The 27,511-nt window shown below is 33.3% G+C and overlaps 1 protein-coding gene across 3 annotated transcripts; it reads left to right on the top strand.

Annotated features, from left to right (window-relative positions):
• LOC128189121 (sodium- and chloride-dependent glycine transporter 1-like) lies at positions 1–25,594 on the top strand. 3 transcript variants are annotated; one of them, XM_052860591.1, is made up of 15 exons: positions 1–204; positions 409–489; positions 11,588–11,794; positions 11,949–12,080; positions 17,432–17,738; positions 18,376–18,508; positions 19,569–19,703; positions 19,828–19,931; positions 20,061–20,191; positions 21,091–21,203; positions 21,502–21,633; positions 21,822–21,921; positions 22,370–22,470; positions 22,829–22,996; positions 23,168–25,594. In XM_052860591.1, exons 2-15 carry the CDS (start codon positions 456–458, stop codon positions 23,306–23,308), a joined length of 1,938 nt encoding a protein of 645 aa, XP_052716551.1. In that variant the 5' UTR covers positions 1–204; positions 409–455; the 3' UTR covers positions 23,309–25,594. The 3 variants fall into 3 exon arrangements, with proteins under 3 accessions (XP_052716551.1, XP_052716550.1, XP_052716552.1); XM_052860590.1 differs by having other exon boundaries at positions 1–489; XM_052860592.1 differs by lacking the exons at positions 1–204; positions 409–489 and adding an exon at positions 11,242–11,354.
• The last annotated feature ends 1,917 nt before the right edge of the window (positions 25,595–27,511 follow it).

Here is a 27,511-nt window from a genome sequence, read left to right as displayed (position 1 = left end):
AATAAATCAAAGCAGGCGCGCAATTGTCCGTTTGTGTCTTTGCCAAATATTGTAAGTCTTAACACTGTTCGTTCAACTAATTCGTTTTAAAAACGCGTACAGTCCACTGACTTCTGCAGCTGTTGACATTGCAACAAGGGACGCTGTTTCCAGCGCACTTTATACGACATGTTGCTCATGTTATACGACATGTCTCAAATAGAAGTTCGCATAAAGCTACAAACAAAAAGGTGTAAAGGAAGGGGGCGGTAAAACAAGGAATCCGCCTTGTCCGTACTGTAGATTGCCCGAGACGGACCTTGCTGAAGTTTGCATGATGGGTCACAATTTTATTAGTACGCGACATATTTGTATATGTATATCTTTGCTGCTTATTCATTGTATTTATTTTTTCATTCCCATTTAAAGGAATGCGCACCCTCGACTATTAGTATAGTGAAAGATTCACGGATTGAATGTCAGTTCACCTTGACAGATTTAAATCGATAGGTAAGACCAAGTTTTCCATGCTTACAATGAATTTAGTATATTATTGTACTTTCAAACACTAGTAACAAATATGATTATTCTATCGGCGCAACATTTTACCTGTTGCTTTTATGTCCGACAATTGCTTTTTTTAATGAAAACTAGTGATTTCTTACTTGTAGTATTGTGATGTATGTATACACGGTATTTTCATGGTTAAAAAATACCGTGGATATGATTTGCTAAGAGAGTCTGCTCCCCAGCTGCATTTTACTAGAAACAATGAATTGAATATTAACTTTTCAACATATGCCTTTCATTAGGTTAAGGTTATTTTTTTAAATTATATTTTGGTTATATGAAATGAATTATCAAATCTAATATGTTTTATCCTTTAGAAAGTCATTTTCATTTTTTTATCAAGCACTCAAATGTCATGTCGCTGGGCTAATGAATGGTCTGTTTTAACCAGTCCAGTTCATTTTCAGTTTTTTATCCATCACACAAATGTTCTTTCGCTGGCAAGGACAACTAAGAGGTATTTCGACCAATATTCGGTATGCTGCTGTGAGAAGGAGATACCGGAAATTTTCTTTTTTCCTTAAATGACCATTTTCGAGAAAGACATGTTATAAATGGCTTCAGATATGTATCAAAATATGACAGAGTCATTTTGTTTCGTGATTGTTTCAAATCCTTTCTTTAAAAGGATATGATGGATTGCCTTGATCAACATGTTGCATTCTTTTCGGGAGGGGGGGGGGGGGGGGTGAGATTGGTCAATTACAGGTCTATGCGACCATCATTGAACTAACTGGATTTCTTTTCTAATCCTAACTTACATCTTTGCGCATTAACAATTATGAGCATAGTACGAATTCGTAAAAAACTTCACAGTTAAATTGAAAAGAACTACAAAATGGCCATCTTTATCAAGCTTCTTGAATTGTCAATGCCTCGATATTCATTACTACGAGTCTCTGTAACACAATATCTTAAATTAACCAATGGCACGTCTTGTAATTTGGCCAACAAACGAATTAAAAGGATAACTTTTTAAAAGATTCATATTACCGCATACCGGGTATTTACTGTCATTAAACTACCAGATTGTGCACTGCATCTATACATTTCAGACCGCTGGAATTTTTTCTTACTTTTAATATCTATTTCCACCTTGAGGTGATTTTATAGAACAACATATCTACAAAATTACAAAGTTATTATTGTTACATGTAGAGAATCAATTCACATGCAAAATTTTGAAATTAGATAAATTGGAGGTTTTCACGCATTGTTGGACGCAGTGCGCAGCCGCGTCGCTTTTAAAAATGTTAATACTGGAACTTGTAAATATTGTAAGCCTAGCTATAAAGGTAACTATGCTAAAAAGGAAAATGTATGTATCACTTTTACACATGCCACACAAATAAGCGCTAAAATGAACACTGAAGTCTTTTGTAATTGTATTCTTACTGGCAATGGCTTCCCGGAAGATACATGTTTCAGCTCATTTGCAATTGGTCGTTAAATGTTCAAAGACATTTGTAAACAAAGTGTTACACAGAATGAATGTTTTGATAGAGATATTTCGAAGGATCCACAGTTTAATGATAAATTTGAAAAGGTCCACATCATAGAATTGCTAGAATTTTCCAGAATACTTTCCTGCTTTTGATGTTTAAGAATTGTACAAGGTCAGGGTCAAAGAGCATCTGTTGGCTACGGGACTGTCTTAATTTTAAAGAGAATTTTACTGCTTTGATATAGAAATGAAGTGAATTCTACGGCGAACCGTACGCGCATAATTTACGCGCATGTAACAAATCGTTGTGTTACCCGTTGCCAAGAGTGTTGCTAACGCTGAGGGTAATAGATCCGATTATTAACTGCGTATAAACCAATCAGATTTCAGTATTTAACATGAAAGTATAAATAAATAATGAAAGTTATAGAATTTCACCTATTTACACAACTATATTCAGTCTCCTTTCAAAGTTACTAAAATGATTTCGTTATGGAAACACACGCACACAAAATAATTAAACAAACTAAATGCATCATGGGCATTTTAAGAAAAAGGAACCGTTTGGTTTTGTCCCCGATTGAATGGGTTTATTCAGTCCGCATATTAAGTATTTTGCATCGATTTAAACAAATTAATCAATTTTCAAAAAGATTAGAAAAAAAAATGTACAAAGGTTTATTTTGAATTGCCAAAACATTTTGACATTTATTGATAACGAATGTCAAGTCGTAATACAATCATACCAACATTGACATCGGTAAAGAATGTTAATGTGAGGCGAAATAACGCGGTACTTTTTATGTAAAAAATGTTATGTAAAGCTTCGTTGACCGAGGAAACAACTGCAATGTCTATTATATATGGAATACAGATAGGGCCATGCAGTTCACTATCGCATCATCGCACCATGCATCGACGTATGGGCCGATAGTGCGATGACGCGATAATGCGATGACGATGAAGTGATGGTGCAATGACGATGAAGTGATGATGCGATGATGATGAAGCGATGGTGCAATGACGATGAAGCGATGGTGCGATAGCGCGATGACGATGGTGCGATGGTATCGACCGTATTGTGCATGCGCAATTTGAAAGAGAAATGGCGACAGGTAGTGAATGAATGAATTATATGTATATATCAGAAAACTACTTTACTCGGTTGGTGATCTTTACTCTCTATAAAAATAATTGGAAATAACAAAGAAATCATGCCCTTCTTGCCAGACATATAGATATTTAGAAGAGCTAAATTATAGTTTAGTATATAAAGATAACAAATCAATGAAATAAAATCGCATGACCAGGCATGGTATTTAAACGGGGATGGCGATAATTCAAATTTTCATATGTTTGAGCAAATTCTCGCGTTTAAAACTAGCTTATTTCCATAAAATTGTGACTTAAATTAGATTTGATAAATAATTAAATAATGTGTCTATAGTGGTTGTACACCCCCTCCCTCTTTTTTTGAAAGTGCAGAGAGAGAGAGAGAGAGAGAGAGAGAGAGAGTACATGTATAAGTATTCTAATTTATCTTTTACATACCAAAGTGTGATACATAGGTATAGATTTAAGATATTTATTTTATTGAACTTTCATACATGTATATTAGAATAAACATTACACACAAGAATTTAAATTAACAGTATTCATTTGATTTATACATTAGATGTTCTAGATATAATGTGCATAATTATTCTTAGAAAGCATATGTTGTAGTTTTACAAATTGCTTTTATGACGGAGGGAAATAAATAAAACGACAGAATTAGACAGGAAAGGACAATAAGGAGAGACAACAGATGGTGATTAATGTTCCAAGCATTAAAATATAGATTTCAATGAAGAATCATATGGATAATAACTACAATTTCTCAAAAATACATTTTTCTGTATAAACAGTCTTCTGATTATTGCTTTGGTATTGATTCTCTCTCTCTCTCTCTCTCTCTCTCTCTCTCTCTCTCTCTCTCTCTCTCTCTCTCTCTCTCTCTGAGATTGACAGTACATATTAATTATGAAAATTCAATCATTTTATTTACAAAACAATGTATCCTGCATAGTAAAATAAAAACACCAAAGATAAATTAAGAAAGCAGACATAAGACTGGTAATAGAAAAAATAATGTATTTCAGAGAAAATGCAATTGATATCCATACGTTTCTTCACGGAGAGCTATAATTTAATTATTGGAACATTCATCACCATCTACATGTAATAAAGCTCACAATTTTTAAAGGAATGACCTCAATTTGAGCTCAAAAATCTGCTCAAATATATGAAGATGTGAATTATCGCCCTCCCCGTTTTAAAACCATGCCTGATCATGCTATTTTCTTTTATTGTTTTGTTATATATATATATATATATATATATATATATATATATATATATATATATATATATATATATATATATATATATATATATATATATAGGATATCTATATTGTGTGATTTTATATTTGCTTTATCCAACGAGTTGAAATGGTGTATATATTCGTGAGGCTTGCCTAGCGAATATAACCATTTCAACGAGTTGGATAAAGCAACTATAAAATCACACAATTATAGATGTTCTATTTATCTCAAACAATTTGATTTATAATTTGAAGCTTTCGAGACAGTCCCTTATATGACCGGAATTCATTTTTTCAAAAATTAAAAACGATGATGCAGCGTTGTGTTATGCGGTTATTGTAACCTTGCGCAATACAATTTAGTACGTCATTTCTGAGATAAATATAACTGTTTTAATGTAAAGTTTCACTGAAATAAACTTTGAAATGAATTTTTAGCTCTAAATAATTTTTCTTACAGCTTATTTACTTGATTAAATGAAATACTGATCAGAAGACTTGAATAATCAAGTTTGTTGACATACACAAAGTTGGGAATGCTCGTTAATTTGAATTGACTCGAACGAGGAACGGTTGTTGATGTTTTATAAAACAAACACTAGCCTAATGATTCGAAATTAAAAATAGTGAATACGGATGCTTACTGGTGGTGGAATAAAAGTCTTATGAAACATTATTTCGGTAAGTTCTTGTGTGTAAACACAACCAGAGCGCTCTGTTTTCATCGCGTCGTCAGTATGAACTCATTGATAGTTAACGTACTTCCAGTTTTATAAACTACACAAAGCAAATTGAAAGATGTAAGGGGGCTAAACTTATCAAAAATCTTGACAAACAAGAAAATGGGTCTTTTGGTTACGGTTATGTATAACTTTGCAAATAGCCCCCCGGTTCCGACGCCTATGCTACGCAGTTATGTGTTTTCCTTCATATTTCTAATTTAAATCTTTGACAAAATCCATATTAAATCATTTTTTTTTATTTTGGTAGTACATATAGTTATGTTGAAAGTACTATAGCAAATCTTCGAAAATAGGTCACTGAAGCGTTGAGGCGAGGGGCTGTGTCAAAAATAGTTCGGACCGGAAGTATTTGATAAAGCATCACCCGTTTGATATAGCAAAGGTTTATCACACGGGTAATGTACACCACACGTATGAGATAAATAAATATATAAATATATATATATATATAAAAAAAAATCACAACACCGAAATAAACTCAACTAGTTTCATTTTAAATCATCAGGAAAACTCCTGATGATTTAAAATGAAACTAGTTGAGTTTATTTCGGTGTTGTGATTTTTTTTCATATAATACTACGTGTGTGGATTTATACTATATATATATATATATATATATATATATATATATATATATATATATATATATATATATATATATATATATATATATAAAATCGCGCCATGGTCATTGTATAATCACGCCATAGCACTATCGATGGTGCAAATATGCGAAAGTGAACTTCATGGCCCTATCAGGATTCTTAATTAGAGCCATTTTAACAAAACCTTGGACCTTCGGTAGGACGTACAAAACAAGTTAAAAATGACTTTGTTTTAAGCGAAATATATGGAACGCCATAGCTGCCTTAAGGTCAATTTTATATTGTATGAATTGGTATTTCATTTATATGCAATAGTAATATCATTATATGCAGTGGTAACATCATTATATGGAGTGTTAGCATCATTATACACATTGCTAACATCATCATATACTGTGCTTACATCATTATATTCAGGGGTAAGATCTTTATATGAAATGGCATTATCATTGAGAGTTGATTTTAAATCAACTCTCCTATGCAGTCACTCTGGCAAACCGAAAGTGAAACAGTGTTTGGGCCTAGCACAGATTATCACAGCTGACAAGATTTAGTTCTTGAAAATAATCGATAAATTCGATGTAATGTATCTTGAAGCATGGGTTTTTAAGAAACTTGTTTATGAATACCTTGAAAATAGTCAGATGTTAAATAGTACGAACAATTTAGATATTTTTGCAGTCGTATGTATTCATACGCCAGATTTCAATAAAGTATCGTTCAACCATAGGCTGTCTCCGTAAATCTCCGACAATCAGAGATTCATTCTATATTTAGTGGTCGCGTCATCAAGCTATCACGTGACCTGGTGTACACATTCTCTTGCTTGTTGGAGATTAACGGAGACAGCCGAGCATCTGGTTAAACGATACTAGAGTTCATTATTGGTTGGATTCATACAATTTTTGAATATTTCTATTACTTATACATAGTTTGATGGAATCAATTCTATCTTTAATCATTACACAACACGATTCATACGGGGTTTTTCTCAAAATTCTTGTCGGAAAAGTCCGAGAATTCATAGTATAAAAACTAGAATTTGACCCGTGCGTGCACGGGTTGACATTGCATATCGGACATTTAGAAATAGGTTCATCGACACACCATATTATTGACATTTACATAATAAAGCTATAAGCATACAATAATGCTATTAATTTCACTACACTTTCCTTAGTTTGAATAACCTAACTGTGTCTCGGGAAAGGCCCCTCCCTTATATCCGTAAAGTAGCAGAAAATTGCAGAATCGCTCCGGAACGATTTTGGAGAAAGTTAATGAATGATGTTGCCTTGAAAATAACAGTCAAATACATCACAACAAACCTTTTTGAGACTGCATATACCTTTCAACTAAAAATTTTAATCCATAGAAAGGAAGAACTCAACATCTTTTCACCAACGTACACGTATTATAATATTCTTTGTAAAACAAGGTCTGTAGGACATTATTCATTTTTACGATAAAACATATTCTATCTTCAATCTCCTAACAAATATAATGTAACTTTTTGCATGTAATCAAATATTTTTGTCATCACGAAGATGAAAGTAAGTGCTTAGTTGAAATGTATATTTGTTATTTTATACTTTCTCTCATAAGAAATCATTAATTTATATGAACAGAATATATAGCAAAAGTCCAATGAAAATTTACCGTCTTTGTATTATCATTTCTGAGTTCATGCAGATGTGATATTGTGGAAACATAAACTAAAGATTCCGTTAGCGTGAATGTATTGCGCAAGCGCAAGATTGTAAAATCTAAATGTGGAATTTTTTCTTCACTATTTTATTCAATAGAGTTTATTTGGCATTGTAAAAAAAGAATTTACAAGTAGAATTCATATATGACACGGAATTTCCAGACTAGAGGTGACACAAAATGGCTGCCCAAAATCAGAGGATCGAACCTCTTTAATATAGTAGCATAGATGTGCATAATTCAAAGCAGATTATAAACTACTTGCCAAGCAAAGTAACATGTTGTTGATTTGAAAATGAACAATAATCGATAAAATCAACTCTCGTCAGTACTTCAGTACTTTGATTACATTATGTCGTCAAACCGAAACTGAAACAGTGTTTGTACCTAAGCACAAATCATCACCGCTGACAAGAGTTAGTTCTTGAAAATAATCGATACATTCGATGTAATGTACGCTAAAGCATTTATTTTTAAGATACCTAAGAAATAGTCAGATTTTAAATAGTACGAACAATTTAGAAGTTTTTTGCAGTCGTATGTTTTCCTACGCCAGAGTTCAATATAGTCTCGTTCAACCATCGGCTGTCTATGAACATCTCCGACAAGCAGAGAGTCATTCTATATTTAGAGGTCGCATCATCAAGTTATCACGTGACCTGGTATCGCTAACTTGTAGGAGATTAACGGAGACAGCCGAGCATCTGGTTGAATGATACTAGAGTGCATTATTGGTTGGATCCATACACTTTTTGAAATATTTCGAATACTGATACATAGTTTGATGAAATTCATAAGAGGTTTTCTCGAAATTCTTGTCGGAAAAGTCCGAGAATCCATATTATAAAAATGTGCGTAATTCAAAAAGACATTATAAACTACTTGCCAAGCAAAATAACATATCGTTGATTTTAAGATAAATAATAATCGATAAAATCAATTCCCGTCAGTACTTCAGTACTTTGATTTTCAAAGTTACCGACTTTGTTCACATTATAAACATGATTTGTAAACATCTGCTGCTAAACGAGGGATTTTAAAACAAAGTAATGCACCAATCGATGAAGTTAATGTATTTTTTTTTTTTGTAAAATATGTCGTTTTCAAAAATATATGTACATATTGTTTGACATCGTTATAAGCAAGCCGTGCAATAAAGTATGAACCAGCGATGTACGGACAAGTTTGTTCCATGCGCCACGGTTTATATGGATGCTATTAAATGATTTTAAAGAGCAAAGTAACTCAATTTAAAAGTTTTTGAAGAGACAAAATTAGATTTATTAATTAAGTTCCAAAGGATTACATTGATATTTAAAACACGCTAGCAAGTAGAAATCAAATTGTTCTATGTTAACATCTAGATACATAAAGTGATCTACCTAACTGTATGCGCGGATCTAGAAGCAGAGGAGGTATTAAATTTCTGCAAAGTACAATCATTTTTGAAATATATTTTACTTTTAAAATTAAACGCGTACTCTACTAAAAATTTTTTCGATTTATCACACATTGATATATCAAGAACAGAGAAAATCTCTCTCTCTCTCTCTCTCTCTCTCTCTCTCTCTCTCTCTCTCTCTCTCTCTCTCTCTCTCGTGAATTCAAACCATACGACATGTAACTGTCACAATAAACGCGGCATCTTTTTGAAAATAAAACTGGACCTCTTCTCCATTAACACTTTTCAGCGAGAGCCAGTTTACAACTTCATCATAAAGAGTTACGACTGTATATAAAGAAGTTACCACTCGATATAATGAAATATTTACATCTACCAAGCATAATTTCCTCTATTTCTTACGGAAACTTACATGTATAGTTAACAGTTTAAAACTGTTATAGTTAAGTTTAAATTGATAAATTTTAAACTTTTAATGTAACAATTTGTTTATCGATTGGTCGAAATCTACAGCGGCTAAAAGTGACAGGACTGAAATTGACACGCCCTGTTTATCGATTGGTCTGAACCTACAGCGACCTTAGTAAAATCCCGGACTGCACGAAATAATCATGACGATGCCAGACTCAAAGTCTCACAGGAGACGATTTGGCTGTTTCTTTTAGCAACGTACTTTTGTACATTAACAGTAATTTAGTGAATTTTACTAACTTTTCATAATCAGTTTATTAATTAGTTAAAGAAAGATGTTAATATAAACAATAAAATGCTTTCTTTGATGATTCATGCGGGTTATGAATGTAGCAATCATTGCAGGAAAAATTTACAAAGCTTTCACTGCAATACATAAAGGTTTTCCCACCATACATAATGGTTTTAATACACCAAGAAGTTGGACTACATAAAAGGATTTTTCAACTGCACATGAAGAGAGTACCACATAACATAACGATTGAACAATAGTTCATTATGAGTTCATTTCTGTATGAAATGAGTTAATCATATCATATAAAGATTTATTCATAGCATATAATGAATAAACCACGGCACAAAACGATCTTACGACATAACGTAATGATGTTACCAGTCCATATAAAGGTTTTACCCTTGAATATAATGGTGAAAATTACAGTATATATTGATTTTAGCACTGCATATACTGATGTTACCACTGCATATAATGATATTACTATTGCATATAAAAGATATAATAATTCATATAATATGAAATTGACTTTAAGGCAGCTGTGGCGTTCCATAAAAATATGCACCGATTTCTAAGTCAGACAAATTTTGTTCATTTCAAAGAGACATGGCTGAGTTGCTAACGATGAAATAGACAGGCCTACGTCACAGTGTTGTTTAACACAACTACCCAAAGTCCAAGCTCTTGTTAAGATGGTCCTACTATACACATACTTAAAATTTGATATAAAATCGGACGAAGCAGCTTTAAGTGTGTTACCAATAGTCTGTTTGATATAAAATGTTGCCTTTTGGGACTGACTTTCATTCTTTGTTTTAAGCATGACGAAACAAAACTAGGTTCTGAACACTGATTTTTCATTCATTATTCATTCATTCTTTCCTTTTAAAATTCCTCTGTATATGGATATGTTAAATGCCATACAAAAAAAGGATGCAGTCGTGCATAAACAAATAAAAATTAATATCAAACAAAGGCGTCGAAACCGGGGGCGGGGGGACGGCGTGGGGTGGGACTTAGCCCCCCACTTTTTTTTGCAAAGTTAGACCTAACCATCAGGCACATAGCATCAGGGAGGGGCAAGCCCCCCTCCCCCCCCCCCCCACTTTTTCTCACAGCAAACATAATTTTTCAATTTTACTAATAAAGAATTGAAGTATCAGGAAGCTGCCGTCCTCACATTTAAGGTAGAATGTAAGAAATGAAATGAAAATAATGAAATGTTCAGAGTGATATTGAAAATTGCAGTAAGAGGTATACTATGCCCGCCCCCCCCCCCCCTTCACGGATTAGGAATTTTCATGATTTTGGGAAAAGCCTTTTTTTATTTGCTTGTCAAGATTTCTTATGATAAGTCTACCCCACCCCCCCCCCCCTTTTCAATTTGCTTCCGACGCCACTGGTAAAAATTGAATTAGGTCTGGTTTACAAAAATGGCACAATGACGTTTGTATATGTCACGTGGTTGGACTAGCAGAAACATACTGTAGGCGAGAACATATTGCAAAATTAAAGAGCAAAGACCTATATTTTCCATAAGTACAGCTACATGTGGTTTGAGTTTAAATGGAAAAATCCACGGCGTCCTTTTGTATGAATATGCAGTAACTTCACTAAAATGAATGCACAACTTACATTGTACGTCCTTTTCATCGAGGGTGTCTGTGCATATTAATCAGCCAATCAGATAAAAGTTAATACTGAAAGCATATCAACATTCACGAACTATCCTACAAATCAAGATATACAATATCATACTTTCGAAATGACCCTGGTCTTAAACCTCAGTTTGGAATTTTCTTCTCTTTTATGCATAGACTTGTGGAAATCAAGGTATTATTCTTGCAACGTGCAGTAATTTTACCCTCCTATTTATTTCGATAGAGATTGATAAAAAGTATAACAAAAGAAATGTATTGTCAGTTTTGTGATCTATGTTTTCGAGATGTTAAAGATAAAAACAGCTAAAGTTGATAATGCATGATTGACCAAAGGAAAATATGAAAGATTTTTTTTTTGGTATTTGTCGGAATCAGATGAAAATCGGCATTGTACATTGTTTACAGGTTTAATCATGTCCAAAGAAACCAATGTGTCCATGGATGTTCTAGAAAACCAGTCATCACTACTGGATTCTGAATCCGATTCCTCGGGTCTCCAGGAAAGAGCGGTATGGGGTCGGAAAATAGAGTACCTTCTGTCCCTCTTTGGATACAGTGTTGGACTCGGCAATATCTGGAGGTTTCCCTATCTGTGCATGAGAAATGGAGGAGGTATTCACTTAAAAAATATAAATAACTGTACCCTTCAATCAAAACACAATACACTTGTATAAAATTTAAATATGTTCACTTTCAGATACGTTTCTACTGATTACTTTACTTTGTTAAAACCGTTATTGCTCATTTTTAAACAATGACGTTTCAGGTGCATTTTTGATTCCGTTCTTCATCCTGCTGATATTTTGTGGAGTTCCTCTCTATTTCTTGGAGGTATCCCTGGGACAGTTTACTGGAAAAAGTCCTGTGATAGTTTGGTCAATCTCCCCTCTATTCAAAGGTATAGTACGGATACTTTTAGTCAGTTTCGTATTTGTACCTGATAATTTTACTGTTTCTCTTCAATTTCTCGGAAATTCCATTAAGTGTTGCCTACTAGACCTATATGTTTTCGGATATCCATAGTTACACCCTGTGAAAGTCTCCCCTTCACGCAATATGGCTTGATGCTTAGTCTAATCCAATCGCTATAACATTAGAGTCGCTACGTTCGTACGTGTAGATGCATGCCCTAAAAGTTGGTGTATTGTGACATAACATTTAGGAGCATCTTACTTTGAAATTAACAATCAGCCTCCAATTTTTATGTAAACCACGAACGATGTCGTTTCTGTTACATTATTCTAATAACTTGGTTGACTTGTCAGCTAAGTCGGCCATGTCTCAAATATCTTATTTTTTTTTCAGACAATGTCTAGAAAACGTCCTTTGAAAATCAATTTAGTTTTTTTTTATCCTAGTACCAATGGTTATCTGCATGTATAGAGCTGTTGTTAAATCTCATTTGGTTTTTTTTTCACGTAAGGTGCATCAGAAACGTCATGACGTAAATTTTAAACTCTACCATGTATTATAACGTTACATGCATACACTTTACGTATTATACATAGTTACTCGAAACACAGCGATAACTTTTTTATTCTTTCACTATTTGAAGTCTAACATGTACATTGGATTTATCAATCTTTACAAACAATTATTTCAGTTTTCAGATAACACCAAAAGAAAATCCGATACTACTAGATATAAAGACTATTATATTAGACAATTTATTCTTGTGTTGAAGTCAGTCATTATGAGTTTAATTTATTACACGCGTTTTGTGTTTCTCTTAAGATAAAATTCTATTTGTGCATTGTGCCAAACATTAAGATAAATTTATATTCAGTGTATTTCCTCTTCAGTTTGTATTGGAAATCTGCGACGTTCAATTTCCTGTGCTTGACCTATTCATGCGCCATGAGCACAAATTAGAAGTCATCACGCGTTTTGAATACATTTATTATTGTAACATTAAACGAAACGTTTAAAATTACTTGACCATTTTTTATATGTACATATGGAAAAAATATCATAAAATCATATCTACTTGTTAAAAAAAAAGATTTTTCTCTACAAAGTCTCGAGCACTTTATTTTTAGTCGCAGAAGCAAACTAAATAATATGTTCATATGGCTGTTCCACTTATGTTTCATATACCTGACTAAGAACGTATAAAACGTCTTTAAAGTGACGATACACAAATACTTCATACAAGTTAACACCAATCTGAATATAAATATAAGCAATGAATGCTTATTTTTGCATGTCATTGGTCCTATAACACACCAAGGCGGTGAGGACGAATTACATGTATCATGCAGCGCTCACGCGCGGTATTCAGTTTGGTTGCACCGCCTTGGTGTGTTATAAGACCGGCGACATCAGAAAATAGGCATTCAATGCTTAATTGAAACCACACAACAACCATTATAAGCAATATAATTAAGTAACAAAGAATGACCTAGAAAACGTAAATGATTTAATATGTGATTTAAAATGCAGTTGATTTCCTCTATTGCAGAAATGTGCGTTTCAATAGCACTTTAAATATCTCTCGTCAAAGCTGTAACGTCAATATTCGAAAAGAACAATCCAGAGCTGCATGCTTATTATACACTTATTGTGTAATGGTGACTACTAGTATTTCCCTCATCATCATGCAATGAATTGTTTATTATACTGAACGACATGTGATTATATATGAATAGTGCCTGTTTGGGAGGGTAACAGTTTTAAAAATGACACCCCGAGAAACCATTGTCAACCGACGCTTCGCGTCGGTTGACAATGGTTTCTCGGGGTGTCAATTTTAAAACTGTTACCCTCCCAAACAGGCACAGTTTATTTTATTATACTGAATGTCTTAATTTTAGAGAAGTTTTTACTGCTTTCTTTTGTACTTGCACTTAACAAGAGCAATAAACACCAAAAACAAAATACAATATTTATTTTTTGCATTTGCGTTCTTGTATTACAGAAAGTCACTCCCACACAATCTGCAATATTCAACATCAACAACATCAACCACATCTGAAAACTTTGCCAAGCAGCTTGTCAAATATGCTCAAGAGCACATTACCATTATACCGGTATACTCAATAAGAACCTTATCAAGTCAACCAAAACCATACACTTTAAACTTTCCCGTGCAAAGTTTGAACGCCAGAATGAATACATATCGAACACGACTTACCTACAAAACCTTAAGCCCCGCCCCTATCTCTTATTGGCGTTTCCACAAAAGAAAATAATTTTATTCTAATTCACCGGGTTCAACCGAAATAAATTATATTTTATATGGAAATGGCATGAATTCTACTGTGAACCGTACGCGCATTCTTTACGTGCATGTAACAATTTGTTGTGTTACCCGTTGCAAGGTGCGTTGCTAACGCTGAGTGTAATAGAACGGATTATTAACTGCGTCTAAACCAATCAGATTTCAGGATTTTTAAAGCATGGAAGTATAATAATCTGGATTATTATATGATTGATGAATTCTTTGCTCTCTGATTCGGTCTTATCCAACTATCTAGAAAAAAAACCCCAGAACGTTATATTCACCTGCACGTGACCTAAGTCAATATAATATTTGATATTCACCTCGCCTCTGGCTATGTGAATATTGTACTTCTCGGGTAGTTTAATCATCGTATTGACCTCGAAAACAGCAATAACTGTATAAAACATCAGGTTCTATTCGTTTTTCAACTCTCGTAGGGTAAAAACGCAATGAATGTTAAACGATTTCTTTCTTTGTTAGTTTTCTGATATAAGAGGATTTAAATTTATTAATATAGGTTCTAATCCGATTATATTTTAGGAATAGTCTTTTGTTTACATCGTATGTTGATAATCGGGATTTTTCATACGCATGGAATGAAAATTCGCATGGCTTCCGATGGGGTGGAATATGATGAAAAATAAGACGATGACAGGGAAATATGAAGATTTATTGCCCTGGTACGTGATTGTCTAGAACCAATCAGATAACGCGTTATACAGAATCATTATGATAAGGTATGATAAGATTATTACAGCGCCTTAATACCTTTTTATTCAAATCTCTTCAGCCGGTGCTTTTCCGAATCACTTAAACCCATAGCATATTGGACAATGTTTTGGTTAAATATTTGAACGATATTACAGTGCTAGAGAATCACAAGTAGACGCTGTATGTCTGTCGATAAATAATATATTCATTATGTTTAAAAAAAAAAACGAAGTTGATGTCCTTTCAAAAAGGACTGCAATATGTAGACAATATGCATGTGTTTCTTAAGCAAATGTGAACGCCTGAAGGTTATCCGAGATTCCATCGACTTTAACCTCCTGCTTTTATATTATGACATGTTTAGGCGAAACCTTGAATTGCAAAATAATAAAAGCAAGCCTGGATACCGCCTTTTACCTCTAAATTTGTACGTTGTTTCACGTATAGCTTTGAATCTTTTATATTGTTAATAATGCAGTGACAGCTTTGTGTGAATTTTTAATTTCATATATTATAATGCATTTCTCTCGAGATTTAAACTTTTATACAGTCACTTAATTATTCAATCAGATAGAGTGTCACATAATTATTTAATCGTTTTTCAATCATGTTTTGCCATAAATGCATAAAAATTTATTTGAAAATTAAATAGCTAGCGTCACCTGAAAGAGACAGTACAGCTGAAAACACATGTGTGAATAACTTCAGATTTACCAATTGTATAGTTAGGAAATAAGAAATAACGTTTATTGTAATAGTTGAAATACATGAAAATCCCTTTCACATACTTAATTAACGTAATTATGAGCTTCCGGAAATTCAAGGGTCGTACATTTGTACCACGTGGACTTTGATTGACACGTGCTGAAAACTACAAGATCTTCGTTCCACTACGGTCATCATGGAAAACGAGGTTAAAGCGATTCTCTAAATGAAACAAATCCTTACTTACTCGATAATTTATAAATGGTTTACCAATTTAGGTTCTTTTTAAAACGAATAGACATAAATATGTCTGCGCTTATTAAAATCGTAGCTCCTTCATAGGGCTACGTAGCAGTTTTGCTGTTGAACGGTAAGCTAATGTAGCCAGTACGTAGATATTCATGTCCAAAAATCCAAAATATTTTTTGCTGAGCATCAAAATCAAGATGGTCACCTGAATTACCACTTTGTAACAAATATGAAATCTCTTTATTCAGTTATATTTTTTCATCATTGAAGTTATAATTAATATCAAAATATATAATTCCGCCTGAATTTAACAAATTACGTTGATTTATTTAGTCTTATATTGAATATTTCGAACTTCAAATCAGAGACCTAACGGCTAACCTAGCGGTCCGTTCAATAGACCTAGATACATGTATCATCGCCCTAGCGGCTAGGCTACCTTCTACGATCTTGAACACAGCCCAGATCGATCTACTCATAATAATAAACCAAGCTAGCTATTCGCAAGCTGAATTTCCCCCATCACATCCGGTTTATCCTCACTTTTCACCAAAAAAAAAAAAGAATGAAATAAAATAAACAAAAACAAAAACCACAAAACACATTTGAACTCGTGTCCCTATCCCGATTCCGTATAGCTTGTCAGTATTTTTCGAGAGCATATGACAACTCTGGGTTGAATGTCGCTAGGTTGCTGGGACGCTGAAGAAATTTACGGATTTTTGGAACATTGTCCGAGTCTTCCTTTCATGTTTAGTATTGTTTAAAACATATAATGATGGATGCTTATTCCATTTATCTCTCTATTAAATACACTATATAGACGTAATCTGATTGCACCTTTTCAACATAAAGCGTACAATAACACCATCATGACAAGACAATATAAGTAGGTTGTTGAATATAAGATATAAATTTGGCAGTGGTGATTTTATGTAGACCTACGAAAATATTCAAAACAGTCGCATCATTTTGTGTATTTATCCGAAAAAATATATTACGAAAACGCAATTTATTAAGTATACATGTATAAACTTCATTAATCAAGTATTCATACAGTTTTTATCAAGGGGAAATCAGAAAGTATTTTTATTTGAACAAGTTTGTGTTATGGATTTCTTGAAAATTTACCCCATTTGAGGGCCAAAATAAGTGACAAGCAAATCAAGTTTCGTCGGAGTTATTACGTAAGAAGCAAATCAGGCTGTCTTCTAACCATTAAAAAAATAGGCATCTTTGTTTTGAATAATTCATATTTTAAACAAGTCCAGAAATTGTATTTGTAAGGATAAGACAATCGGATATTCAGGGCCTATTTCCTTTATTTTATGTGTAAAGTAAGCTTCTTTTTTGTGTTTTAGGACTGGGCTGGCTGATGATGACAATCTCCTTCGTGGTGGCCTGGTATTACAACACTGTGATAGCTTGGGTCATTTATTATTTTGTCCATGCATTCTTTCCAAAGATTCCATGGTCAACGTGTGATAATTGGTGGAACACAGATCACTGCATCGTCAGTCATAAGGACAGACTGACACTGAATAAAACTGCTGTCAACCAGAACCTGACAGGGCTTCTGTTTAATGAGACTGATGCTTCCTATCAATATAACAGTACACATGATAATCACAGTTTGACATATAACACGGCAGCTCATGAATTTTGGCAGTACGTCGCTACTATAGTCTGTCCCAAGATATTTATGCAGCCCATTTGGCCGATTTTTAATAAAAATACACGTACCTGTAAAAGAAGTGCAATTGAAATCGATGAAATAGAAAATTTCCAAGATATCTTCATTGACACATTGTCATTTTTCACACGAAAAAAATCACAGGAACGAAAACAATTTTCTTGCAGAGATTTATTATTGGGAATTTTCAAATTTTTTCTCCATTCGGAATTCCTCGCGCATTTTTTTTAAAGTTATCATCCGGGTCTGCTTCAATACAAAATCCCCTAAACATCACATTTTTTAACCGTGTATTGAAACCCGATAAGCTAAAGGGGGCGGTTCAACGGAGAACTCTTGGGAATTTTACATACTTTTGAATGAACATCATTTGAAACCTGATGTATTTATGAATATCGTGAATCAAAGATATCTTGGGACAGAGTATAATCATAAATTGCTGTTCTTTTTTAAACAATCTTTATTTCATTTTCATTCGACATATTATTCTTAGAACACTCTCGGAATAGATCCTGATCACGGCACCAAAACTCCCTCTTCAAGACGAGAATAGTTCCTGATGAACATGTGATTTCAAAAATTACACAATACTTCTTATTGATCTTTGAATAGGTTTAATGTTCTGAGGCGTTCCGAGGGCATAGAACACCCTGGTTCTGTTCAGTGGCATCTAGTGTTGGTTTTATTTGCCTCCTGGGTTCTAACATTCTGCTGTCTTATCAAAGGAGTGCGTTCAGTTGGAAAGGTACACATTTAAAACAGCACGTTAAATGTATTGCAATATATAACATGTTCAATGAGGTATTATTCTAACAAGAATCTTGGTAATCATATCGTTTACTTGGTAAAGAGATGCATGTCCAATGTAAGGTATTGTCGACTTTTTTTTACGTTGCATGAATCAGAATGAATATCGTATCAATATTGTGCCACTTTGTTGACACAAAGGAGACATCCTATACCTCATATCCCACTAACATCGTTTGCATCGTTGTTATTGGCAACATCATAAACCTTTTATCATTCATACATTGATTACATTCATTTATTTGTCGATATTACATGTACATTGTTAGACAATGAGTCAACATCGTACTTACATCATTTATATCTTCGAAACAGCATGTCAACATCTCAGTTAAAACAGTCTACTATTTATGTTCACTCCATCGACAACGTGATTATTTTTTTTCTTTTAAGGCTGACAGACAGCATTTGGATGATTAAGAAAATTTTTTTAAAATCAAGGTAGACAAAGTAATCTCTTTGCAGTATCAAAATTGTCGATATCCCAATGTCGACAGCCTCGACGGTGTTTGCATAGAAGAAGTAATGACGATGCATTCGATGTTAACTCGATATCGGATCACCACTGTCGATCAAGCGATGTTGACTATTTAATGGATAATAATGCATACGATGTTTACTCGATATTGTATCAACATTTAGATTATATTATGTTGACTATCGCGATATAAAGTGATAAAGATGTATACGATGTTAACTCCATATTGTATTAACATTGTCGATTATACAATGTTAACTGTGTCGACATGAAGAAGTGATAAGATGCATGCGATAATCGATATTGTATTAACATAGTTGACTGTGCGAAGTTGACTTTGTCGACATAGCAGAAGTGATAAAGATGATAACGATGTTTACTTGATATTGTATCACTTTTGTCTAAAATGCAATTTAGAGTTAGTAAAATGAACTGGCTATGTATAACTATAAAAGAAACAAAATATTGACATAATTTGTTTTGTAAATATAAAAAGAATAAAAAAATTTGTCGTTTTTAGGTTGTATACGTGACGGTCATTTTTCCATACATTCTCCTGACAGTCATTCTTATACGAGGTTTGACGCTAGATGGCGCTATTGATGGGATAATTTTCTACCTGAAACCGGACTTTACTAAAGTTTTTAATTTTCAAGTAAAAGTTTACAGTTATTTTTATGCAGTAATGATAATTTTTAAATTAGTTTTTTTTTTATATATAATAAATATTATATACATAAAAATTCGATTTCACGTTTTCGTAAACTATGGCTTTGAAGGTTTGGATGGAGGCGGGAATGCAGGTCTTTTTTTCACTTGGCCCTGCCTGGGGTGGTCTCATTACTATGTCAAGTTACAATAGATTCAACAACAAGTGTATGAAGTAAGTTTGATATACAAAATCTTGTGTTGCAAAACATGAATTCTTACAAATGCAAAACCTTAATGTCACTGAGATCGTTGTTTTTGCTGTCATTTGACATTTACTATTTTTTCCCCGTCTTTCACTCAGAGACGCTTGGTATGGTACATTAGCGGATGGCCTGACGAGTTTTTACGCTGGATTTGTTGTCTTTTCCATTCTGGGTTTTATGGCTAAAGATGCTGGCTTGACTATGGGAGAAATTTCAAAGTCGGCTTCTGGTGTGTTTCTGAAAGCAACATTGATTTTTTAAAAATGTTGTTAACATAAAAATGTCTGCGGGAGCAATATTCTTTAAATATTAACGTTGCCTTTTGTTTTGCAATCGTTTAAGGTGGTATGGGACACCTGTCGATATTAATGAGGATAAAAGTACATTGTAATCAAAAATCTTTAACCGTTTTAGATTTTTTTTTCAAATCATACATTATTTGGTTATATATTATGTTTTAAACATTTTTGAAAAGGTAAAAATAAGGAAAAAAATAGGAAGAAAAGTCCCCACGGAATTCGAACTCATGAATAACAGATTTGTAGAAAATGCTCTAACCCATTGTGTTACGCTGTTAGATACACTTGTGCCAACTTTGGGTAAGAAAAAAAATAGAAGATTGGACCTGATTTTATTGTTTATTTCGATAGGAAGTACGTCACGATATGGAAGTGCCCCATACTCCCTTAATATGAATAACCCTTAAGAGGGATCGATGGTCATGGCCATTTTTAGACTATGTTGATCTCATTAAAAAGAATACATGTAGCTCTGAATAAAGATAAAAGAAAATACTCAAATTTCAAAGCTAATATACTAATAATTTTCCTTTATAGAATAAAGTTTAAACCTTAAAACATCATTTCGAAAAATTTAAGGTAGAGATGATGGTTATTTCGTTAACCGTCTAGATTCTTTGATAATGTTAACATATGGGTTTTTTATGGATTCTTTACTTCAGCAAACCCCTCTAAGAACACCTACAAAATGTAGTTAGAAGGAGGTTTCAAAATGTGTCTCGTAAAAAATATCTTCGTTTACAATTTGTTAAACTATGTAACCATGTCTTTTAATGCCTAAAAGAAGGGAAGGGGTTTTGAAGCAAAATCAATATATATTTTTTATCAGGACCGGGTCTAGTATTTGTGGCTTATCCGGAAGCACTGACCAAACTCCCGATGCCCCACCTGTGGGGAGTGCTGTTTTTCCTTATGTTGATCACAGTTGGCGTGGACAGTCAGGTAAAGTAAGACAAATGACATAAGTAGTGGATTGTGAGACTAATAAAATACGTAGTGGATCGATAAGCAGACTTGTTCTTCTTTTTCAAATGAAATACTAGCAAAATACCACTATTCGAAAATCCTTTGAGGTGTGAAACTTATTGGTACGTACATGCATTTTGAGAAATTCGGTTGTTTTAAGTATATTTCAAGATATATAGATTTAGGGTTTTATTTATACCGTTTAACTTACAGCTGTATGAACCTACTATAAACCAGGTATTGGAATAGGAATTTATTATTTTATATTTTTTAGTTTGGGATGTTTGAGACCGTTTCTAGTGGCCTTGCTGACAGATTTCCAAAGTTACTGAATTCCCGCAAAGTTTTGACAACGGCTTGCTTGTGTGTTTTCCTCTTTGTTTTCGGAATTCCCTTCACAACTAACGTAATTATTGTCATTAAAAACTTTATGTAGGGCAGCAAAAATATTTGTTTGAAAATTTACATAGCTGAAATGTTTTTAAAATGTTGTGTATAAATTTTCCTCGTTTTGGTTTTTTTGATGAATACAATTTTTTTATTGAAATGTCATAACAATTATTTCAATTTGTATGTTTTGTTGTTTCATTTTAGGGAGGGATATACCTTTTTCAGCTGATAGATTGGTACGCTTCAAGTTTCTGCATTACGTTTGGTTCTTTCTTGGAATGTATCATAATATCCTGGATCTATGGTAAGATAAGGTCCAATACAGTATCATATAATTTAAAAGGCATACATGTATTCAACTGAATTCAATTTCTGCTAAGCCTTCAATTGAGTAGTCCCCAACGGCGTTATTCCAGTTTTTAGGTTAATAATGAGCATAAATTATTTCTTTAATCAATTTTTAAAGTTCAAATTCAATTTGTAAATAAGGAAATAAAATACATTGAGACAAAAGTCAAAATATACTTTCAAGAAAAAAGAAGATTTGTATAAAGGAGATAAATCATCAAATGTGTGTTCAATTTGACCTGGTTGGGGGAAATATTGTTTGAGGTTTGGTGAACAAATACCTTCAACTATTAAACAAAGGCCTATTTATGGCTTATTGCGTGAGTGCACGAGTGCATTGTATTTCTGTTTTACGACAATATCTGGTTTGCTTTTATTTTATCTATCAAATATTTTATTTTCAGGCGCAGAACGTTACAACCGTGATATAGAGATGATGATAGGGAAACCTATACCTATCATCATGCGAATCAGCTGGTGTGCCGTGACTCCAATAGTCATGTTGGTAAGAACCCGACAGATGCCTTTTCTATATATAAAAAAAATCACTTAGCAACAGGGAAATCCTGTCCTCTCCACTTTAAAAAAGTCAGATTTTTTTCATATTCACCAGAATAAAATAAACCTACAATCCAGTTGGTTCCTGCACTTTTTGTCAAACTCCTCCACTTATGACAAACGATGTAACATGCTTGAAAAAATATTTCACGAGTTGAAGATATTAATTTTGGTATCCTAATGACTAAGAAGTATATTAATTAAGTATATATAGTTAATGTACGGAAACAAGTAACAAATATATAAATATGACTATTGTACCGATGAATTTTGTACTTTTGTGAGACTAAAACAATTATTTTTAGACCCTTTTCCTGGGATCAGTGGCTATATACGAGCCTCCACACTCGGCAAGCTACACCTATCCGGACTTTGCTATTGGTATAGGACTGTTCTTTGCCATACTGCCTCTGTTACCAATACCTATAATTATGGTATCTGGACTGGTCCATTCAGAAGGAACATTATGGCAGGTATTGTGATTTACATGTACATTTGTGAAGGACAGAAAAAAGCTCTTTAAACTTCAGTGTATTCCGAACATAAGCAGTGTTATATGTTTCTGAAATGTCCCATGCAAATGATAAGCGGTCTCCTTCTTTGTATAGAACATTTCTAAGATAAAACTTTTGTATGGTTTACAGAGGATTAAAACCCTTACTCGTCCGGATTCAAGCTGGGGACCCAACAGCAAACGCCACTGGCAGACGTACAAAGTGTATGAATACAGAGGAGGCGTTGTGGACAGAATCCGGGTCAATTTGCTGGGGAACCGTCACCAATAGGCACGAGGACCAAGGAGGACAAGAACTATAAATAGGTCTGGTGAAATAAATGGTGACTGATAAACTGCGAGAAACACAGGAACAACGAAGCGGTTAAACTACTGGGAAAAGTCGTGATTTTATATTTGGTCAATTTCAGGGAAAACGCAAACAAACAAATAAGCAACTGAATAAAATCACAGATATTATGTGCTTGGTATGGATAAAAATACATTTTGCAAAAAGGATCATAAATGATCATGATGTTAAAAACAAAATACTTTTGATCCATATGTTTTAGGGAGTTGTTGAGTATTGTTTTTGTTTTGTTTTCTTCTTCCGTTTCGGAGTTGGACTTTTTTCATATTTTCTTTGTCCATTTTCGTTTTTGTTTTTTCCAAGAAAGAAGAAAGATTTTTTAAAGTAACGCCCACTTGTATAAACCGGGTCGGTGTGATAAAACTAGAACATTCGATATGTCTTGCAAAATAAGACCTGTCGTTTGTCATGCAACAGTCAGTATTGGGGAATGTTTCAGTATATTAGGTTACTTTAACCCTCTCATGGGAGAAACGATACGGGTATGCTAGCTTTAAGTCTTACATAGAAATAAATTATGCGTAATGATGGTAACCGAAAGTCGAATTTCTAAGGAAGTCAAATTTCGTATACAATAACAAAATCGTCTGGCTGTTAAAGAATTTTTTCCTTCCTTTTTTCTTCTGAAACAAATCTATCTTGTTTGGAGGGGAACAAATTGAAATGTGTACCTTTATAAGGCCGTAAATGCAAAGAACATGTCATATATCTAAAAACAATATTTTTTATAAACATCTTTCTTATATCACATGTTATTTTCATCATTAAGATTAGTATTATAGTAAGAAATTCTTTAACTTCAGAGAAGTATGGGAAGGATGTTTTCTTGTGAACTCAAAAGATTGGAACACGTACAGCTAGCTGCTGCAGGAATAGTCACCGGTTTTTAAATATTTGCCTCTAAAGATTCTTTCTATTTTGAAACAAGTTCGAGTACACTAAATTTAAGACGAAAAATTGCTAGACTCAAATCAACGTATAAGGTTATCGGATCCTCAGCCTCCAAGTATTTTTTTTTTCATCATAAAAGTGTCATCTATCCTTCAAACATTATAAATGAAATAAAGTAAATATCAAATTGTTGGATAGTATCCATGCATTTTATAAAGTGATTGCAATTTTGGCCACGAATGATATAATAGAAATATACAAGCTGATACCAAATTAGAAGAATATAAAACAGTCGTATCGGTGCATCAGTGGCTCGAACCCCTTTACCTTTGTGTAGTAGGTCTCCGTGGAGCCACTATTTAAGCCAAGCAGTTCGTTTATTAGCTGTGTGTAATATTATTGTACAAATAAAATTATTCCGCATGATTAAGAGTTATCGAACATTGCTGGTGATCGGAGCTTGTTAAGGTTGAGAAAAAAAATACAACACCCACTTTGTGCAAAACAGTTTCCACGACAAACTTTGTAATGTATAACTAAACAATGAGAAATTCTAAAGATTGTTGTCAACCAAAATATAGAAACTTCGCCACAACTGCATAGTATTACTGGATTGTGACTTATTTAAGTATGATATTGTTGAAAACATTAGTTTGAAGACATACGTATTTTATTATTTTCCTCCTGTACAAAATACATTGTATGCTGGCTCCAAAGATGAGCTTTTCAAATAGAACCATTTTAACAAGAGCTTGGACTTTGGGCAGTTATGTCAGACAGCAATGTGACGTAGGCCTGTCTATTTCATTGCTAGCCACTTAGCTATAGTACTTTGAAACCAACAAGGTTTGTCTGGCTTTTAAGCTAATACTACGTAATCTATGCATATTTCATCCGAAACAGCGTCATTTTAAACTTGTTTTGTTACAAGAAATAGATAGTACCGTTCTATCGAAAGTCCAAGGTCTTGTTTAATTAGTTCTATGTTTTTGCATCAGTAATATAAATACATTTATTGTTAATGCAGCCGCATATTTTGCAATGGAGATGTGATGAGTTTTGTGACTATGTATTAATATGAGCACTTGTTTTCCCCTTTTCACGTTTTCATTAAAAATATTTTCGATTTTAATTACAAGCTTACATATGCATATATCTAATTTGCTAACAGAAAACCTACTTTATTGTTTGTAAAAGCATTGATCTTTATATATATGACTTTTTATTTGCATGCGAAAACTTTGTTTGTCCATTACTTTAGGTAGAGGGCTACGTAAGTTATAGAACTTGTACCCAATCTCATTGAAATATTTGAAATATATTAAAATAAAATATGTTCAAATCAATTCTTTAATTTAGACGTTTAATATAATAACAACTGATAATGGAAAAAAAAAACCAAAACAAAGGGTATGTCCAATGCATATGTTGTAATTAGATGATATTTTTGTGTATGATTACTATAGATAATCATACAGTTTAGTGCGTTTTGATGTATTCGGTATATAATTCTGTTACATTCAGTTTCATCTCTGTTCCCAAATTAGCATACATGTACATGTATCGTATACGTGGTGCTGAATTCGGCGTTTCTTTGTTTTGCCATGCAAATGTGGGCTTGCGTTATCTATCTTGGTATCCCTATAAGTAAACTGATTCGGTATGATGAAAAATATACTCTCCTCATGATTACATGTATATATCATTAAATCATGGCTTAGGTGTTTTTACATTGTCAACATGCCACGGTCGGTCTCGCTTCTCTTATTTAATTGTTGAAAGTTTCGTATTGACAATGAACTTAATTCTCATAACTGAATTTACAGTGTAGAGAAAATACATATGTACAGTATGTACACACTACAATATATATAATAGATGAAAATCATTGGTACAGGCATGATGAAGGGATAACAGATATAATTTAACCAAGAGAGCTAACTCTCTCAAATATAGTATCTAATAGTTAACAAATATTGGTAAGTTGGTTTATGTTTGTGACATTAAACAGTTTTTCAATTTACAACATTTGGATTTGTTATGAAATAATTTGGTAAACATATAACCCTTGAATTGGATAAATATACATCAGTACATTTGAAATGGTAGTGAAATTCATCCCAAATTTCTTGCAGGCACACAATTTACAAATTCTGTTTTCTCTAGGAATATTAAACCATCTGCCTATCTCAATAGGTAATTTAGCATTACCAGTTCTGAAATTACAACATTTATTACATAATTTTGTTGGCAAAGTCATTAGTCATATATACACGTAGTAATTATATAATACTCAGTCTAGTAAATTATCGTAAACTATCGAGACTAACTTGACTTAACCCAATGCGTCCCATGGGGAACAAAGGGTGGCTACAGTGGCTTCCATCTTCTCTGTCTTTTGCGATAAGTTTTGCCTCTCCCCAGATTTTTACCAATTTTCTTGAAGTCGGATGTAAGTACACTGCGCCAGGTATTCTTTGGTCTTCACACTTTCGTTTTCCTTGTGGGTTCCATTACCAGGCTTGCTTTGTGATGTTTGTATTTGCTTCTCCTAGAGTGTGTCATAGCCAATTCTATCTGATGGTTACTTCCACTGGTTGTTGCTTGATCTTTCTCTAAAAATATGTGTTGCTGATGGTATCTGGCCATCTCATCCCAAGGATGCTTCGTAGGCACTTGTTCTCAAAGGCCTCATTTCATGGATAGTGATGTTTCTCTCCAGGTTTCAGACCTATACAATAACTTCACGTTTTTGTTAAATATTATAATAAAGCATGTTTTTGATTTTTTTTGATTTTTTTGCGTGTGTGGAGTGTTCTGAAATATGGTCATCGCAAATTTTACTATACACCGGACCCATTCTGTGCATTGGTAAGTATTTCATTTTCTATAATGTTGTATGGGGCACTTTCATGTTGTGACGTATTATTTATCGAAATAAACAATATAATCGAGTGTAATTTTATAAAAAGCTTCTTTCCTAAGATTGTTACTTAACAGCGTGGTGCAGTGGGTTAGAAGGATCACTACGAATCTGTTAATCAAGTGTTTGAATATCGCTGTGGATTTTAAAATTTTCATTTTTCCCAAAAATTTTAACACGCATTTTTTGGGGTAAAATATTGTAAAATTTGAAACTCTTAAACCAGTGAAAGTATTTAAATTTCAATGTACTTTAATCCACATTCATATCGATAGATGTCCCATACCACCTTAAACTGAACTACATGTATG

Source organism: Crassostrea angulata, chromosome 6 (assembly GCF_025612915.1).
Source record: "Crassostrea angulata isolate pt1a10 chromosome 6, ASM2561291v2, whole genome shotgun sequence".
Classification (NCBI taxonomy): Eukaryota; Metazoa; Mollusca; class Bivalvia; order Ostreida; family Ostreidae; genus Magallana; species Magallana angulata.
The sequence above is the reverse complement of the archived record's forward strand: the minus strand, read 5'-3'. Positions and strand labels throughout refer to the sequence as shown.